This window comes from Vicugna pacos, chromosome 23, assembly GCF_048564905.1.
Source record: "Vicugna pacos chromosome 23, VicPac4, whole genome shotgun sequence".
Taxonomy (NCBI): Eukaryota; Metazoa; Chordata; class Mammalia; order Artiodactyla; family Camelidae; genus Vicugna; species Vicugna pacos.
In genome coordinates this window covers 7,988,724-8,008,175 of record NC_133009.1, presented here as the reverse complement: position 1 = coordinate 8,008,175, position 19,452 = coordinate 7,988,724, and the positions used below count along the sequence as shown (strand labels likewise).

At 40.2% G+C, this 19,452-nt stretch overlaps 1 protein-coding gene across 1 annotated transcript in view; it reads right to left on the bottom strand.

The window, feature by feature from the left end:
• LOC140688578 (uncharacterized) overlaps positions 1-6,675 on the bottom strand; it is a 34,296-nt gene extending 27,621 nt beyond the window's left edge. Inside the window, exons 1-3 of the mRNA XM_072948221.1 lie at positions 6,186-6,675; positions 4,928-5,040; positions 1,328-1,418 (exon numbers count right to left, since the gene is read on the bottom strand). Coding sequence (XP_072804322.1) covers positions 1,328-1,418; positions 4,928-5,040; positions 6,186-6,675 — 694 coding nt within the window. The remainder of the gene's footprint in view (positions 1-1,327; positions 1,419-4,927; positions 5,041-6,185) is intronic.
• Positions 6,676-19,452: the final 12,777 nt, after the last annotated feature.

Sequence of the window (19,452 nt, the reverse complement as noted above, 5' to 3'; positions counted from 1 at the left end):
TTTCTTGCTTCAAGTCATTTTCTAGATGGACACTTTTTATATATGCACATTACTAATATCCATTATTTTTACTGTCATAGTAATTTTTCATTCTTTTTGTTTTGATTTTTTCCATTTTTAAATTGTCTCCATTTTATAAATGAGGAAAAAAGATGTCAAAAACTTTGTTCAATACTTTCTAGCTTTGTTGGCTAAAAAAACTAAAACTTCTAATTATAGTATCTATATAAAGTATACTTTAAGATGTATTAATTCCTAAACAAAGCAAGTTAGAATTCATAATCTCTGCTGAATTTTTTTCCAGAAACTTTACAGCTGCAACCACAACCAAATTGAAACAATGGATAATTCCTTAATTCGAACACTTATAGGACTAACCATATCTCAAAAACAATAGTGTCAATAGTATTTCTAATAAGTGTAGCTATATTAAACACAGAGCATGTGTTTAACACTCCCCTTTTATAGTTACGTTTCTTTTGCCAAGCAGATTTTATTTCATCACAGTTACAAACATGAAGTCTTTCTATTTCAAATTCCGTGACTGCTTATTAATCAATAATTACCATTCATTCTATTTTTGGGACCTATTACTCCCAGATCTGCTGGAATGCAGTCAGAGCCACTGCTCCCAATGATATAAACCTCCTTTTCTGCAGCTTGATGATACTGATACATGATACTTTCAATATATTAGTTCCAGAAACTAAACATTCAAGAAAAAAAATCTGAGTCAGAGCTATACAGAAACATCTAGACCAATATTAAAATATTTAAGAACGAAGCAATTAAACTTTTAAAATGCTAACCAAAATGGCTCTGCAGCAAAAAAAAAAAAAAAAGGCTTTCAAGGTAGCAAGACTGAAGTTCACAGCTTAAATCCATCATCTACTAAACTATAGAATTTATTTACAAATCACTTACATGGACTACTATATTAATATACATTTAAACATACATATAATGGAAACAAAGTTGAGATTAAAATAAATACAACTCAAAATTCTATTTTCTTTCTGTACCCAATAGATCCCTTTGGGTAATCTTTACACAGAACCATTTGAAACTCATTTAGGGGTTTCCTTGGCCTTTCTTTTGGTCATTTTACCTCCAAATATCCCAAGTTGGCCAGCAGTCCGCCTGTGCTAGAATCACCTGTGCCACTCATTAAACACACTGGTTACTCAGTCCCTCCCCAGATTCCCCAGGAACAGGTTTTCTGGGGTAGATGCCAGTAACCTGCATGTGCAGTGGGCCCCACAGGTGCTTCTTTGTCCATTAGAGGAGGAGATTCGCCCCCCCAGACATGCTCCCTGGAAAACCTCACCTGCTGTCCTGACTCCAGCTGCATCACGCCGATGGCTTCTGGCTTCTCTCTCCAGAGCTGCACAGGGATGCAGGTGCTGTAGCTGAGGACTCTGTTATAAAAGTCAGGACACACAGAGCACAGGACATGCGGCAAAACCAACTTCACTTTGGCTTCATTTTCCCTCCACTATTTTCTCTTCACTCGGATTTCCTCACTTACTTAAAAAAATAATTCCACTATTTTGTAAGTATTTCCTGTCTTAATTCAAACATATCTAGCAGACACCTCAGTTTCACCTCAGTCCAAAATCAGATTCATCATCTTTCTCTCAAAACCAGTTTTTTTCTCCTCCAGTTCCTGGCATAGGAGACAATAAAGAATAATGTTTAAAAGCAATCATTCAATCATTTCTGTATTTTGTGATAGAATGCTTGTTTACATATGCCTGACCAGGTTTACAGATATCATTTGATTCTCACTAATTAAACTGTTGCAGATTAGAGAAATGAGTAAAAAAAAAAAAATCTGCAAAAAAAACAAATTATGACCCCCACCTGACAAAGTTAGCACATCTACCCCTGGGAGTATAATTCATATCACAAAGTGAAAACAGCCATGCAACTAGGACTTAGGGGTGAGCAGGTTTAGGGGGCAAAAGCTAGAGATGCTCATGAATCATCCACATGGAACCAGCCAGATGACGGTAGCTAGATCCACCAGTCTGGAGTTTAAGGGGCAGGTTCTCACTGGGAATAACTTAATGTGGCATCACTGACATACAGTATTTACAGCCAAGGCTTTCAGATCTTTCTGACATAATCCTAAGAAATGCATTTCACATAGCAGCTCCATGCACGACTATACCTAGCTGAAACAAAGTGTTCATGAGCCAGTCATTTACCAGTATTATGTGCAATTCACTCTATTTTCTATTTCAGTTTATCTGATACTTCCTTTTTAATGCCTGATCTCAACCCACTGACTTGATTTCACAGTTTAAAAATTACTGGCTCGGCAGGGAGGGTACAGCTCAGTGATCGAGCATGTGCTTAGCATGCATGAGGTCCTGGGTTCAATTCCCAGTGCCTCCATTCAGGAAAAAAACATTTAAAAATTTTTTAAAAATACTGGCCCAGTTACAGTTTCTTTGTCTGAAAAAGTTCTGGAAATAAAGTGGTGACAGTTAACATAGCATTATGAATGCACTTAATGTCACTGAAGTGTATACTCAAAAATGGTTAAAAAGGTAATTTTGTTTTATATATATTTTACTGCAGTAATAATAGTAATAATAATAATATAAAAAAAGTGGTCAGGAAATATAAACAGAGAAGAGTTTCTAAGGCTTAAGCTCTGAAGTCTCCGGCATTTGGAGGAGGATAAAAAGATCCAAAAGAGGAGACTGAGGCAAAGCTGGTGGATAAAAAATAGCTAGGAGAGGGCGAGAATTCAGGGTCATGTGAGGAAAGGGGAGGGTGATGGACTGGGCGCAATGCGAGGAGACAGGACTCAGAAGAGGACAGAGAACTGCTGATGGGATGTGACAGGGGGACCTGGGCAAAGCAGTTTCATTTGAGGAGGAAGGAAAAAAGACTCACAAGACTCCTTTGAGATGGAGGAGGTGGGGAAGGAGAGACAGTAAGTAAAGGGAGCTCTTTCCAGGTATTTGCTAGATGGCAGCAGTGGAAGGAGTATGGAGAACTAAGGGAGGTTTTTCTTACGATGGGAGAGATAATCCCATGTTTGTATGTTGAGGGAAATAACCCAATTGAGAGGGAAAACATGATGATAACTGTAAACCTGTGAACATGAAGGCTTTGAGTCCCACGCCCAGTAGAAGCAGGGGCAGCGCCCTGCGATGAGAGGTGAGAGGAGTCAGGGTGCGACGCAAGTGGGTGTGTAGGAAGACCTGTGGTGGGAAAAGAAGGTCTCTTCCGACAGCTTCTACTGTCACAGTGAAAAGAAAGAAAGAAAATCACCGGATAAGAGTGCAGAAAAAGAAATGGGATGCTAAAAGTGTGGAGAAAAGAAGTTATAAAACTGCTGCTTCAGAGAGTAGGGGAGAATCGCCTAGAGGAACAGAGCAGGACTGCTGGCGGTGCTGAGGCCCTGGGGGAGGCTTGTCCCCATGTATTTAAAGTGGGGCCAGTCAGCAGGGGGATGTGCAGGTACAGAGTGAGCAGGGAGCTGGAATAACCAGGTCTGGGGCTTTTCCAGGGCACTGGGAAGGGAAGGACTAGGGAGTTGGCTGAGAAGGTACATAAGACAGTGATTCAAGCAACAAACTACAGAATCACAGCCTAAACTAGTTAAGAATGAAATAAATCAAAGTAAACAACAATTTAAATACATTTTTACTTGATAACAATCATAAAGACCTTTCTGCTTACTTTTTTCAAATTATCAATAACTTTCAGATGCTTAGTTTTCAAATGTTTTGCCACTTGTGTTAGCCCCTTCAGAAAAGTAAACGTCACCAACATTCACTCTGTTCCATGGACCAAGTGTCCCCCTCACATCCAGTCCAATAGCAGAAGCTATGATTCTCCTCTCAAAACACCTGAACTCAGCCACTTCTCAGCACCTCTAAAACTCCTACCCTGTGCTTGGCTTGCTTCGACTATCCACTCTTGGTCCTCTAGCATCTATTTTTCTTCTCAAAAGCCAAAGAATCTCAAAACTGTAGATCAGATCATGCCCTTGCTTTCAACCATTCAATGAGTCTGTCATATTTAGAAGACAGTTCAAACCCTGATCTTGACCTTTCAGACCTAATGACCTAGCTCCAGGGTACCTCTCCATCTAACTTCCCACCTCTCTGCCCAGCTCACCCAATCACACTGGCCTCTGGCACATTCCTCGGTCTTGCCAAGCAAATGCTCGCCTCAGGACCTTTGTATCTGCTCTTTCCTGGAAGACCCTTCTCTTCAGACACTCAGGTGGTTTTCTCCCTCACTTCATTCTGGTCCACATGCAAATTTCAATTCCTCACAGAGACCTTCCCTGACCATCCATCTACAGAGACTGATGCACCAATCTCTTTACCTCCTTTCCCTGTTTTATTTTTCTCCAAAGCACTTGTCACTACCTGCAGCTTCAACCTTATTTCTCTGTCTCTCCCACTGACTGAAGGCTCTGTGAGGGATTTTTGGTTATAGGCACATGATGTTCCCAGACTCACGCAGTGTTCGTATAATAAACATTCAAGAAATATTTGTTGAATAAATAAACAAGTCCTTTTTGAACCTCTGTACAAGTTTTAACATATATACTGGTACAGTAATACAGAATGTAATTAAAAATAAATAAATTTAGATTAAGGGTGCATGCTCAAACTTTTTTCTTTAAGGAGCATACAGTTTTTAAAAAGTCTGGCAATTATAGCTGTAACCACTAAATAAACCAGCATGCATTCCTTGAGTCTGGTGTCATTCTCTCTCTCAGGAGACCTTGGTCATATCCATTTGCTTGTCACAAGAAGTGAGAATTCCCCACATGGGGTTATGGCCCTGAATCAACTCTTCTGTCCCTGCCCTTACATTTCTCTGGAATATAAATTACCAGATTCTGCTAGAAATGAATAGGTTGTTCTGATGCAAAGAGAGGCTGATAACTTACCGGTCGTACACAATTGAGGACAAATGTTGCCGGTTTAGCCATTTCATCAAGTGAGGCTGGATTAGTGATATCACAAATTATTATTCCAACTTCAGATGACAGCGTTGGTCTTCCTAAAATAAGAAATAAATTGTCTTAAGCAAATCCTGATACAGTATTACATTTCCCCGATCTTCTTTTCATAGTAACCAGTGATGGTAAATTTACTAAATATATTGAAAGCTAACTCTTCCTCTCAAACAAAAGACGAAAGGGTTTTTAACTAGGTAATAAAAAAGAAAAAGACTATAAGGAAAATGGAGTTAATTCTAAGGATTGCTAAAAAACACTACTAACCTTTAAAAGAAAATCTAACACAAGGAACATGTAAATGACGGGCCTTCTTATTAGAGCTCTCGCTATCGGCTAACAGTGGGTCTGCTGGAGACTTCTTACAAGCAAAAAATAAATTAAAAATAAAGCTTCAGGAATGTTATCAGTAAAACTCTGAAGCATTCTCTTCCACCCCCAAAACACAAGGCAAAGTACAAACAATTCCAAAGAAGCCAGCGCTCCACTTTCGCTTCCATCAAACGTCAAGAGAACTCCAGCCCCACCAGTTACTAAATGGGATGGAGCTGGGAAAGGAAAACCTAAAGCTCTATTTCCCCAGTGGGGCTCCCCAAGTAAAGGAGAAACTCAAGCTGGGAGATTTAATTTGTTTTTCTGTTTAATGTAGGGAGCGAAACAAAGCTGACACTACTGAAGCACCGCTCCCCTCCTCCCGGCCTCCAGCAGGGCCGGGAAGCTGGAGGGGCGCCGCGGGAGGAGGGACGCCCATTTCCGGGGCCCTGAACCCCTCAGTCCCGAGAAGGGGGCCCCTGGGAGCGAGCGGCGGCGGTGGCGGCGGGGCCGAGCCCGGGCTTCACGGCAGCCTCTCCGGCACTCGCCGCAGCGTCTCCGGGGAGCGGCCCGCGCGGCCCACGGCAGGTGGGAAGTCCGCTCCGGGACGCCCGCTCTGTCATGGGCTGGCCGGTGAAGCCAGAGGGGCCGATCACCGCCAGGCGGAAAGGCCTCTGCTGCTTCGTCAGGGGAAGCCCCCAGCGATGCGAGGCCACGGCGGGCTGCGTCCACGCGCCTGCGCCTCAGGCAGCGACCCGGGGACCGAGCGCAGCGGCCTCTCCGCCTGCGCGCCGCCGCGCCAGAGCCCCGCTCACGGCCACGCCCACTCCGCCTGGCGCCCGCGCTCACCCAAAGCTTCAGGCAGCCACCCCGGTACCGGGTGCCACAGCCCCTACGCCGTGGGCGCCGCGGTCTCCCCCGCCCGCGCTGCCGCGCCAGAGCCCCGCCCACGGACGCGCCCACCCCGCCTGGCGCCCGCTCAGTCCCCCCGCCTCTTCTCGGGGGCTTCCCGCCCTGGTGTCGGCGGTCTTGCCTCCGCGGTTGGTGCGCGTCCGGGGCAGGCAGGACCTGACAGCGGCCCATCGTCGCCCGGTCGTGGTCCAGGCACAGTTCCGCCGGCCCCAGGCATCGCATCTTCCCGCCCGCCTGAAGGCTGGAGCGGGCGGCGGCTGTGGCCAGTTAATGTGGTTGCAAGAGGGGGTTGCGCAACCAAAGACTTCATGGAAACCTTCTGATGGCCGAAGAGTGTACACCCGGAACCCCACCCCTTTCAAAATTTTTATTTGGACTTTAGAATTACGTTGGCCAAGGAGTGTCTGCGGAGCCTGATGGAGGTGGTGGATGGACGTGCGGTCTGGGGTTTCCATGGATCGCCTCCGCGCTCTCTCCAGGCCCCTGCCTCCACCGCCTTGGAGGCCCTCTTCATGGCCTGTGACAGTTACTGGTGAAGCTCCGTGGGGAAGTAACTCCCAGAGCTAATTTTTATTTTGCAAATTATATAAAAGAACATTTCATGTTCATATGCGTTATTCTGTTTACAATGCCTTGTAATAAGGTACAATGAGAACAAAGATCAGTTTTTAAAGTTGATGACTTTAAAAGTACTAAATAGGGGAATATTCAGGCTAACAACAATTTGGTGGGAAAAGTTAAGGCATTTGCTTAACAGTATTTTAAATCTGAGTTGATTTTGCGGTGTGGTTGCAAACAAAACTAACATAATCTAGGCTTACCGTGGTAAGAATTTACTGGCCAGATCAAGGAGGTAATGGTTATACAGATTCTGCATAAAGCAGGTCACCTAAAATATTCAACTTACTTGTGAATTTCTATTTTCATTGGGGTTAAGCTACATTACCAAGTCATCAGCTAACCAAGATAAACCAACTAGTAAGAGATAGAGTCATGACTGGAATTCAGATGCTTCTAGCTCTTTCTCATTAATTATTTTTTCATTTAATTATGTTTACTAGTTCTTGTAAGCATTTAGCTTTGAAATAGAGACCCTTGAACAACTTAGCCAGAAGAAAGCATAAGAAAGACATCAACAAAGACGTGAATTTCTACATATGCAAATTAAGGAAACATAAAATGAGTATCAATACAGAGAACTCGAAACCAAAAACTTGGTTTCATAAAGATTACAAGCTCTGGCAAGATTAATAGAGAAAAAAGTGGATACAGTTACACATAATTTTAGAAGTACAAATTTGAATATAACTAAAATTGCTCCAGAAAATTAAAAAATAAGAAAAATGAAAACTTGACACACAATGAATATACTTATAGAAATAAGTAAATTTCTAGAATAATGAAAATTAATAAAATTGATTCCAAGGAGAAAAAATCTAAAAGTCACATGAACTTGAAGAGCAATTGAATCAGTAGTCCAAAAAAAAATCTTCTCATGAAGATAACATTAGGTCTATTTTGTTTACAGTTGAGTTCAATTGATATTTAAACCTTAAAAAATTCCACAATCTTACACAAGCTTTCCAGAGAACAGAATCATGAGGACTACTCAAGTAATTGTATATGGCTTGATATGTATGAAATCAGGGAGCTATGAAAAAGGAAATCTCCATCCAAACTAACTTGTGAAAATAGATGCAAACTTCCCAACCAAAGCACAATCAGAATTCATAATGTAGAAAAATGGTAAAACTAAACTGGCCACTTTTCTTTTATCACAAGAGTTCATTGTTGGTTTAATATTTAAGAATCAGTTTAAGTAATTGACAATATTGACTGATTAAAGGAGGGGGGGAAAACTATTGCAATAAGAGTCAGGAAAAGAAATAGATAAAACTGAGTAATGATTCATGATGGTTTAAAAAATATAAAATTAAGATTGGAAAAGCACCACTTTATCTATTAAGAGTATCTACACAGAAATGAATAGTGTATATATCTTATTTAGTATAAAATATTGAAAGAATCCTTTAAGATCACAAACAGTTTTCACTGTGACCACTTTTATTTAACATCATATTAGAAGATTTGGACAGATACAGAGATTGAAAAGAAAGGAACAAATCTGTCATTTATACATGATATGACTATCTGCTTTGTGAACTGAGATGATAAATTATTAATAGGTGAACCTAGAAAGGAACTGTATACAAAATTAATATTAAAAAGTAGTTTTTTTACATCAGCAAAAATCAGTTAAAACAACAATTTAAAAATAAGTCCTTTAGTAATAAATAATAAAAGTACCATAGATAGACTCTATATGGAAAAACAAAATGCCAAAATAATCAAAGGAAATCCTAAAAGAAAGATGGAGATGGAGTTTTAATCAAAACTTATCTGATACAAAGACTTAGGACTCATTTTAAAAAAAGAAATGATGACTGAGACAAAATGCTATTGATATGACAATAGATTTTAAAAGATAAATGGAACTGAAAAAATAGCCTAGAAATATCCCATGCATGTATGGAAACTTGACTTTGAACAAAATATATATTGCAGATCAATGACAATAGGATAGACCATATAATAAATGCTACTGGTACCTCTGGTTATCTGAAGAGAAAAAAGCAACCATCTCTGTACCCCGACTTCATATCATACATCAAAATAAACTCTAGTTGAGACAAAGGCTACAATTTTACGAATCATACTAAAAAAACTTCAAAGGCATTATCTTGGAAATTTTGCTTCTGACTGTGATTGAATAAACCTTTCTGAAACAACAAGAAAACTTGAGAAAGAAAGTGTGAAACAGTAGTTTCACTGCACAACAGATAGTGTCTGGCTGTGATCCCTGAGAAGAGAGAAATCAATGAGGTGAGGCTTCCAGGAGCCCAGAGTGTTGCCTGGGTGCAGTTTCTGAAGTGATATGCACTGAGGGAAAACCCATACAGCACTGTCTGAAAGAGGAGGACTGGAACTCAGGGAGGCCCAAGAAGCTAGAAACTGTGGACCAGAATATTAGAGAAGAGGAAGCTGGACAGAGACAGAGACAGAGAGAGAATCAGTGCAGATATCTGTGAAGGTGTAAAAGGGAACATCCAGCCTAGCTGAGTACTGAGTTGGATGGAGAACACTACCTACCTAAGGCTGGTGGAAAAGAAGCAGTTCCTGGAGCTAACACTGAGCTGGGAACAGCGTGTTTTCCCACCACCTAATGGGGAACGGCTTCAGAACAGAGAGGACTGCAGTAAAGCACCCGGAGAGCACTGCCCTAGTGGAGGGGCTAGGTTAGCCCCAGACTCCAGCCTGCTATATGTTCACCTTAGCAGACCTTAAAAGCAAGGCCTAAAAGAAACCAATTTATTCCAAAATTGCAAGTCACAACAAAATCTGATACCCCTTAATTAATTACAACAAAATTGGGCACCCAACGATGTAAAACCCATCATGTCTGGCATCAAATAAAAAATGACCAGCCATGTAAACCAGCAGGGCTGTATGAAGCATAACCAGGAGGAAAATCCTGGTTGGTGAGAAAAAAAGACCAAGGTACATCAAAATCAAATTATTAAAAAAAAAAGTGGTAGAGATAAAGAGAAAATCTTAAAATCAGCCAGAGATAAAAACACACAGCATGTACAGCAGAACAAAGATATGAAAGATAGAAGATCCTTGTTGGGCATCACACAAGCCCAAATGCAGCACAGAGATATTTTAAAGTACTGGGGGAAAGAAACAGCAACAATAACAAACAAAAAAAAGTATTAGTCTAGACTATTTCCCAGACCAAAACACCTTTTAAAAAATGAAGGCAAAACAGTTTCTCAGAGAAACAAAAGCTGAGATACTTTTTCACCAACACATGTAGACTAGTAGAATATGGAGTTCTGATAAAAGGAATATGACAGCAGATGGAAAGTTGTCCCTACAAAAAGATGTTAAGAGTAACAAAAAAAGGTAAATAATAATGCTTTCTCCATGGACTGCCACCTACACAGGACCTCAGGCTTGTCACCTCTTCAGCCCTAGGACTTAACCCAATGACTATTGAGTGACCAACAAAACAAAGTTAAAATAGAAATTTGGATACTCTGTATGAACATTTATTTGGAATTGTAGAACAGAAGACCATGCAACCCCCATTCCTTACCTCAGAACTAAAGAAAGCAAAATTGACATCACTTTGAAAGAGCTTCAATCAAACCTTAATGTAAGACTTTGCATTTTCAGTCTATCCTTTTCAGTAACGCTTTACACCCATGTTCCACACACAGCTCAGTGGAGAACTACAGGGAAGCAATGGAACTCTGGAACTGAAAAAAACAGCCTAGTTACTAGCCCAAGTCCTCATGGGACAAACCCCCAGGGTGCTGGCCTCTGCCACTAGGAGGGGACCGGGCCCACCAGCTGTTGTAGCTGCAGTTTACTGGGGTAGTACTATACCATTTCTGAACCTGTTGTGGCCAGAGTGTTCTTTCTATAGCAGGTTTTTATATCTCACCCAGTGTATATGTTGTGTCATTGTTGTTGGCAGTGGGAAAAGGGCAGGATGGTGGAGAAGGACGGGACACAGACATGGAGAGAAGGAAGGTGGCCTCTGGGGAGCCCAGGAGAGAGGCCCGGGACAGATCCCTCTCTCACCCTCAGAAGAGACCAGTCCTGTGGTTTCAATAGCAAATAAACACATTATTTCCTCTTCTCATTTTCACGAGAAGAGACTGAAAGCTGCTGTTTATGCAAAGGGTGGTCCTGGTCAGTTGTTTTCCGAGTTTTGGTCCTTATGACTTTCACAGATCTGATTGAAATGCTGGATCTCTTCCTTGTTAGTTTTGTAATCTTGGACACGTACCATAATTTAGTTGAGACTTGTTTTCATTATCTGCAAATTGAGAGTTCCAACACCTCCTTAGAATTGTGCAAAACCCTCAAAACTGCCCTTAGCACACAGAACTATTCAGTAAATGTCAATTTCTTTGTGAATTTCTCTGCTTGTTTGCTGCAGTAATTTATATCAGAGGAAATCTTTGTATCAGTGAAAGATATTTGTTAAAGAGCACTTTGTCCCCTGCTTATTATTGCTATCTCATAAAGCATCTAGAGGTTGTAAAGAGAAGGTAGCATTCAAAATAAAAATGGACAATCACAGAAGGTAATTCTAGCAAATAAGTGGATTATGTGACTTAAGCAGCAGCTTTGCAGCAATGTGAACATTTTAAATCAGTTATCGAGCTTCCTGGGAAACCTGCAGAGTGTTTTGCACTTTATCTTGAAGGCACCAAAATAAAGCTAACAAGCATCACTGCAAGTCTTTCCAAGCACAGGACATAAATATCCAACTATTCCTGCTTCACTAAAGACCTAGTATTTACAGGAATTTAAGATTTCTGCCTGGGGAGAGGGGGAGGGTATAGCTCAGTGGTGGAGTGCGTGCTTAGCATAGCACGAGGTTCTGGGTTCAATCCCCAGTACCCCCATTAAAACAAACAAACAAACAAACCCAATTACCCTTTCCAAAAAAGAAAAACACAAACAAAAAATAGTAAATTAAAAAAAAAATTCTTCCCATCAATAGCTGATGAGAGAAGTACATTTTTTAGGCATAATAAACAGCATCAATACCCTGCAGCTGTAATCGAACAAGTTAAAACTGAGGTTGTTAAGGTGGACCCCAACTTGATATCAGTGGTATCCTTATAAAAAGGGGGAATTTGGAGACAGACATCTCTACAGGGAGAGTATCCTGGGAGCAGGAAGACAGCCATCTACAAGCCAAGAAGAGAGGCCTAGAACAGATCATTTTCTCACAGCTTTCACAAGGAACCAACCCTGCCAACACCCTGACTTTCGACTTGCAGCTTCTAGAACTGTGAGACAATGAATTTCTGTTTTTTAAGACATTCAGTTTATAGTATTTTGTTGTGGCAGCCCTAACAAACTAATAAAACAATAAACCCCTTATTTTTAAAATACTGTCATTTTCATTTTGTTTTAACTTATAGCAAACAAAAGGCTAATATAATATCTAAAGAAGTTATAGAAACTGATAAAAGACTAACAGTTCAACCAAAAATGAGAAACAGATGTGAACAGTTCATAGAAAAGGAAATACAAATGGTTCGTAAGAGAATGAAACAGTATGCAATCTGACTCATAGTACAACTGCACTGAGAAATCACTTTTCATTCAGCTTAGGAAAATAACAAAGTAGCAAAATGGGCAGCACACAATTACTGAGATTTTATTTATTTATTTATTTATTTATTTATTTATTTATTTATTTATTTATTACATTTTTTTATTGATTTATAATCATTTTACAATGCTGTGTCAAATTCTAGTTTACGGCACAACTTTTCAGTTATACATGAACATATATATATTCATTTTCACATTTTTTTCTCTGTGAGCTACCATAAGATCTTGTGTATATTTCCCTGTACTATACAGTATAATTTTGTTTAGCTATTCTACAATTTTGAAATCCCGTCTATCTCTTCCACCCCCCCCCCCTTGGCAACCACAAGTTTGTATTCTATGTCTATGAGTCTGTTTTTGTTTTGTATTTATGCTTTGTTTTTTTGTTTGTTTGTCTGTTTTTTTGGGTTTTTTTTTAGATTCCACATATAAGCGATCTCATATGGTATTTTTCTTTCTTTTTCTGGCTTACTTCACTTAGAATGATGATCTCCAGGAGCACCCATGTTGCTGCAACTGGCATTATGTTGTTGGTTTTTATGGCTGAGTAATATTCCATTGTATAAATATATCACTTCTTTTTTATCCAGTCATCCATTGATGGACATTTAGGCTGTCTCCATGTCTTGGCTATTGTAAATAGTGCTGCTATGAACATTGGACTGCAGGTGTTGTCCTGAAGTAGGATTCCTTCTGGATATATGCCCTGGAGAGGGAATCCTGGGTCATAAGGTAAGTCTATTCCTAGTATTTTGACGATTCTCCATCCTGTTTTCCACAGTGGCAGCACCAAACTGCATTCCCACCAGCAGCGTAGGAGCGTTCCCTTTTCTCCACAGCCTCTCCAGCATTTGTCAATTGTGGATATTTGAATGACGGCCATTCTGACCGGTGTGAGGTGAAACCTCACTGTAGTTTTGATTTGCTTTTCTCTGATAATTAGTGATATTGAGCATTTTTTCATGTGCCCATTGATCATTTGTATGTCTTCCTTGGAGAATTGCTTGTTTAGGTCTTCTGCCCATTTTTGGATTGGGTTGTTTGGTTGTTTCTTATTAAGTCGTATGAGCTGCTTATATATTCTGGAGATCAAGCCTTTGTCAGTTTCATGGTTTGCAAAAATTTTCTCCCATTCCGTAGGTTGTCTTTTTGTTTTACTTATGGTTTCCTTTGTTGTGCAGAAGCTTGTAAGTTTAATTAGGTCCCATTTGTTTATTCTTGCTTTTATTTCTATTGCTTGGGTAGACTGTCCTAGGAGAACATTTTTGAGATGTATGTCAGATAATGTTTTGCCTATATTTTCTTCCAGGAGGTTTATTGTATCTTGTCTTATGTTTAAGTCTTTGATCCATTTTGAGTTTAGTTTTGTGTATGGTGTAAGGGGTGTTCCAGCTTCATTGATTTACATGCTGCTGTCCAGTTTTCCCAGCACCATTTGCTGAAGAGACTGTCTTTATTCCATTGTATTTTCTTGCCTCCTTTGTTAAAGATCAGTTGACCAAAAGTTTTTGGGTTCATTTCTGGGCTCTATTCTGTTCCATTGGTCCATATATCAATTTTTGTACCAATACCATGCTGTTTTGATGACTGTAGCTCTATAGTATTGTCCAAAGTCTGGGAGAGTTATTCCTCCAACCTCTTTCTTTATCTTCAGTAATGCTTTGGAAATTCTAGGTCTTTTGTGGTTCCATATACATTTTATTATGATTTGTTCTAGTTCTGTGAAATACGTCCTGGGTATTTTGATAGGGATTGCATTGAATCTGTAGATTGCCTTGGGCAGTGTGACCATTTTAACAATATTGATTCTTCCAATCCAGGAGCATGGAATATCTTTCCATTTTTTAAAGTCTTCTTTAATTTCCTTCATCAATGGTTTATAGTTTTCTGTGTATAATTTTTTCACCTCCTTGGTTAGATTTATTCCCAGATATTTTATTACTTTGGGTGCTATTTTAAAGGGGATTGTTTCTTTACTTTCTTTTTCTGTTGATTCATCGTTAGTGTAAAGAAATGCAACTGATTTTTGAACGTTAATCTTGTAACCTGCTACCTTGCTGAATTCTTTGCTCAGCTGTAGTAGTTTTTGTGTGGACCTTTTAGGGTTTTCTATATATAGTATCATGTCATCTGCATATAGTGACACTTTAACCTCTTCTTTTCCAATTTGGATCCCTTTTATTTCTCTCTCTTGACTGATTTCTGTGGCTAGGACTTGCAAGACTATGTTGAATAGGAGGGGTGATAGTGGGCAGCCTTGTCTTGTTCCAGATATTAGTGGGAAGCTTTTGAGTTTCTCATCATTGAGTACTAAGCTGGCTGTAGGTTTGTCATATATAGCTTTTATTATGTTGAGATATGTTCCCTCTATACCCACTTTGCTGAGATTTTTTATCATAAATGGGTGTTGAATTTTATCAAGTGCTTTTTCTGCATCTATTGAGATGATCATGTGGTTTTTGTCCTTTCTCTTGTTGATGTGATGTATTACATTGATTGATTCGCATATGTTGAACCACCCTTGTGTCCCTGGGATGAACACCACTTGGTCATGATGTATAACCTTTTTTATGTGCTGTTGGATTCTATTTGCTAATATTGTGGTAAGGATTTTGGCATCTATGTTCATCAGTGATATTGACCTATAATTCTCTTGTTTTGGTAGTGTCTTTGCCTGGTTTTGGTATCCGGGTGATGGTGGCTTCATAGAATGAAGTTTGAGAAGTACTGGTATGAGTTCTTCTTTGTATGTTTGGTAGAATTCCCCAGTGAAGCCGTCTGGTCCTGGATTTTTATTTATAGGGAGTTTTTTTATTGCTATTTTGATTTCATTTCTAGTGATTGGTTTGTTCAAGTGGTCAGTTTCTTCTTGATTCAGTCTTGGTGGACTGTATGTTTCCAGAAATTTGTCCATCTCCTCTACCATATAGTTTTTCTTCCATATAGTTTTTCATAATATTCTCATATGCTATTCTGTATTTCTATTTTATTTGTTGTAATTTCTCCATTTCATTTTCTTATTTTGTTAATTTGTGCTCTCTCTTTTTTCTTCTTTGTGAGTTTAGCCAGAGGTTTGTCGATTTTATTTACTTTTTCAATAAAAACAGCTTTTGGTTTGATAGATTTTTTTCTATGGTTTTTTAAATCTCTATTTTATTTATTTCCTCCCTGATCTTTATAATTTCCTTCCTTCTGCTGCCTTTTGGGGTTTTTTTGTTCTTCTTTTTCTAGTTCTTTTAGTTGGTGGGTTAAATTGTTTATTTGAGATTGTTCTTTTTTGAGGAAGGCCTGCATCGCTATAAACTTCCCTCTTAGCACTGCCTTTGCTGTGTCCCATAAATTTTGTGTGGTTGTGCTTTCATTTTCATTTGTCTCAAGGTATTTTTAAATTTCAGCTTTGATTTCCTCATTGACCCACTGTTTTTTTTAATAGCATATTGTTTAATCTCCATGCTTTCCTTTATTTCTCCTTTGTTTCTCTGTTGTTGATTTCTAGTTTCATGGCATTGTGGTCAGTAAAGATACTTGAGATAATTTCTATCTTCTTAAAATTGTTGAGGTTTCTTTTGTGCCCAAGTACATGATCAATCCTAGAAAATGTTCCATGTGTACCTGAAAAGAATATATATTCTATTTGGGGGGGGGGGTGTAACACTCTGAAAATATCCACCAAATCTAATTTTTCTATTGTATTGTTTAGTTTCTCTGTTGCCTTATTTATTTTCTGTCTGGAAGATCTGTCTAATGATGTTAATGAGGTGTTAAAATCTGCAACTATGATTGTATTCCCATCAGTATCCCCCTTTATCTCTGTTAGTAATTGTTTTGTGTCTTTAGGTGTGCCTATATTGGGTGCATATATATTTATGAGTGTAATATCCTCATCTTGTATCAATCCTTTAATCATTGTAAAATGTCCTTCTTTATCTTTCTTTATGGCCTTTGTTTTAAAATCTATTTTGTCTGAAATCAGTACTGCAACACCTGCTTTTTTGGCTTTTCCATTTGCCTGGAATATCCTTTTCCATCCTTTCACTCTGAATCTATATGTGTCCTTCTCCCTAAAGTGGGTGTCTTGTATGCAGCATATTGAAGGTTCTTGCTTTATTATCCAGTCTGCCACTCTGTGTCTTTTGATTGGAGCATTTCATCCATTAATAGTTACAGTAATTAATGATAGATGTCTGTTTCTTGCCATTTTGAGCTTGTCCTTGCAGTTGATTTGGTATTTCCTCTTTCTTCCTTTCTTCTTCCTTTTGTGGTTTTGTAATTTTCCTTTGTATTATCATGGATTTTATTTAGTTTTTGTGACTCTCTTGTAAGTTTTTGGCTTGTGGTTACCCTTTTCTGTAAGTCTATTAGCCCATTACTATATCTCGAACCCATCCTACTGAAAACAAAAAATTTAAAAAAGAAAGAAAAAAAATACTCTATATTTTCTTGCTTCCCTCTCCCACTCTTAATGATTTAGATGTCTTCTTTTACAATTTCATGTTTATTTTATTTGTAATTTGTGAGTTATCACCTTTCCAGTTGTGAGTTTCTCATTTCTGTAGCATCCTGCTGCTTTTCTATTTAGAGTAGACCTTTTGAATATTTCTTTTAGCATGGATTTAGTGTTGCTAAACTCTTTTAGTTTTTGCTTGTCTGTGAAATTCTTTATCTCTCCTTCTATCCTATAGGATAGCCTTGCTCAATAAAGTATCCTAGGCTGCATCTTTTTTCATTCAGGACTTTGAATATACATTGCCACTTCCTTCTGGCCTGTAGTGTTTGTGTAGAGAAGTCAGCTGAGAGCCGTATGGGGGTTCCCTTGTAATCCACTCTTTGCTTTTCTCTTGCTTTTTTTGTTTTTTTGTTTTTGTTTTGTTTTTGTCTTTTTTTTGGTGGGGGGGAGGCAGTCAGGTTTATTTATGTATTAATTTATTTTATACATATATGTATACACACACACACATATATATATATATATATATTTAATTGCAGTACTGAAGATGGAACCCAGGACCTCGTGCATGCTAGGCACATACTTTACCACTGAGCTATATCCTCCCCCCATTTTTTTTTTAAATTGAAGTATAGTCAGTTTACAATGTTGTGTCAGTTTCTGGGGTAATGTTTCAGTCATACATATACGTAACATATATTCCATTTCATATTCTTTTTCATTATAGGTTACTACAGGATATTGAATATAGTTCCCTGTGCTATACACTAGAAACTTGTTTATCTATTTTGTATATAGTAGTTAATATCTGCAAATCTCAAACTCCCAATTTATCCCTTCCTGCCCCCTTTCCCCCTCTGGTAAGCATAGTTTGTTTTCTATGTCTGTGAGTCTGTTTCTGTTTTGGGAGGCTCCTTCTTAAGGCAGAAAAAGCTGTGGGTGAAGGAAGGGTAGACCTTTGAGCCGAGGCTTCAGACTCAGGGCTTATCTGTCCCAGCCACACAGCTTTGCTACCCACAGTGTGGAGTTAGTTTGGGATTCCCAGGGCTGTTGGGCCACCTTGGGATGAGCAGAGCCTCTGAGTGACAGTTCTTGGTCTATTTTGGGGACCAGATGGAATCTTTGATTCCTCTTCCCAGAGAAACACAACCCACACTTACATAGATATAGTATCCCTGGCATTTGGGGTAAAACCACTTAGATTAGGGTACTATGAGATGGCTCTCTTTTCATTTCCTTTTTGGGGTCCCTGTTTGGTGTTGCCTTCCTTCCTTTTAGGGCTACACTCATGCCTATGCCCAAGACAGAGTGAGGGTGAGACACAGGGATGACCAACCAGTTCCTCCATCTGTGATCCCCCATCCTGGTGGTGACAGCACAGGTGACAGGGACCAGAGCATGAGCTTCCCTCATCCAGAGCCTGGGATGGGACAAGTCAGGCAGGGCTAGAGGATGAGGGATGGGGAGGAAAGGAAAGGGATGGGGAGGGAAGAGGAGAGAACTTGGGGAGGAGGAAGAGGGAAGAAGGAGAGGATGGAGGGAGTGAGGAAAGAGACCCAAGGAAAAGGGGGAGGGGATGGGCAGGTGGGAGGCAGGGGGCAGAGGGAGCAGGGGTTCCTGACTAGGGGGCATTCAGCACAGGGTGACATGTGAGTGATGCCCGGTGGCTTAAGAGGGAAGAAGTTGGCGGCCTGAAAGGGAGGGAGACAGAAAGCAGGGCTTTTCAATATAAGAATTCATGTCACTGTGACAGTGGTCATTTATCACGCCCTGAACAGGAGCTCAGGGCCCAGTGCTGCCGCCAAAGGCCTCTGGGTAAAGGTTTACCTGAGTGTGAAAGGGACGGGGGCCTGGCCGAGCAGCAGCTCCTGGGGCTTCCAGGGATGTGGGGGTGGCCCCCCCAGGGGCCATATGTTTGGAGCAGAAAGACTTTGGCACCAGAAGAGGGGACACAGGACAGGATGTTTCCAGGTGGGGGGCCCCTCCAGGCATCCCTGGCCATTGTGGGAAGGGGTTGCTTCATACAGGGGCTTGGAAAGACCTTCTCCAGGCACCCTTTCCCCGTTCAGTGTTGTGAGCCTGCCAGGGGTGAGAGAGAGGGCAAGCTGGTGGCATATCTGGGCAAGTGCTGTCACTGGTACCAATTCAAGTTTTTAGAAAAACATACTGTTTCATACTTACCACGTGTAGGTCATGAATAGATTTTTGATGAGGGTGACCCTCCCTGTTGGCTGTCCGGGAACTCAGGTCTCCTGGGATGCCAGATGTCCCATGTTAAATCTGGGACAGTCCTGGGCAAAGCAGGGCAGCTGATCACCCTAATATTAATTTGATTTCACAGTAGCTCTTGAAAGAGGCACTGCATTTACCTCCACTTACAAATCAGGAAATGGGCAGGGAGAACGAAGCTCTGGAGGCCACAGAGCCAGGGGGTGGGAGGGCCTGGGTCTGGAGGTAACTAGTCTGGTGTCTAAGTGTGCACCCCCAACCCCTCCCCTTTGCCACCTGGAACTTGGAGGCGATACCAGTGTGATGAACATGCTTTCTGAACAGTGAACCAGGATGATGGGGGCCAAGGGGG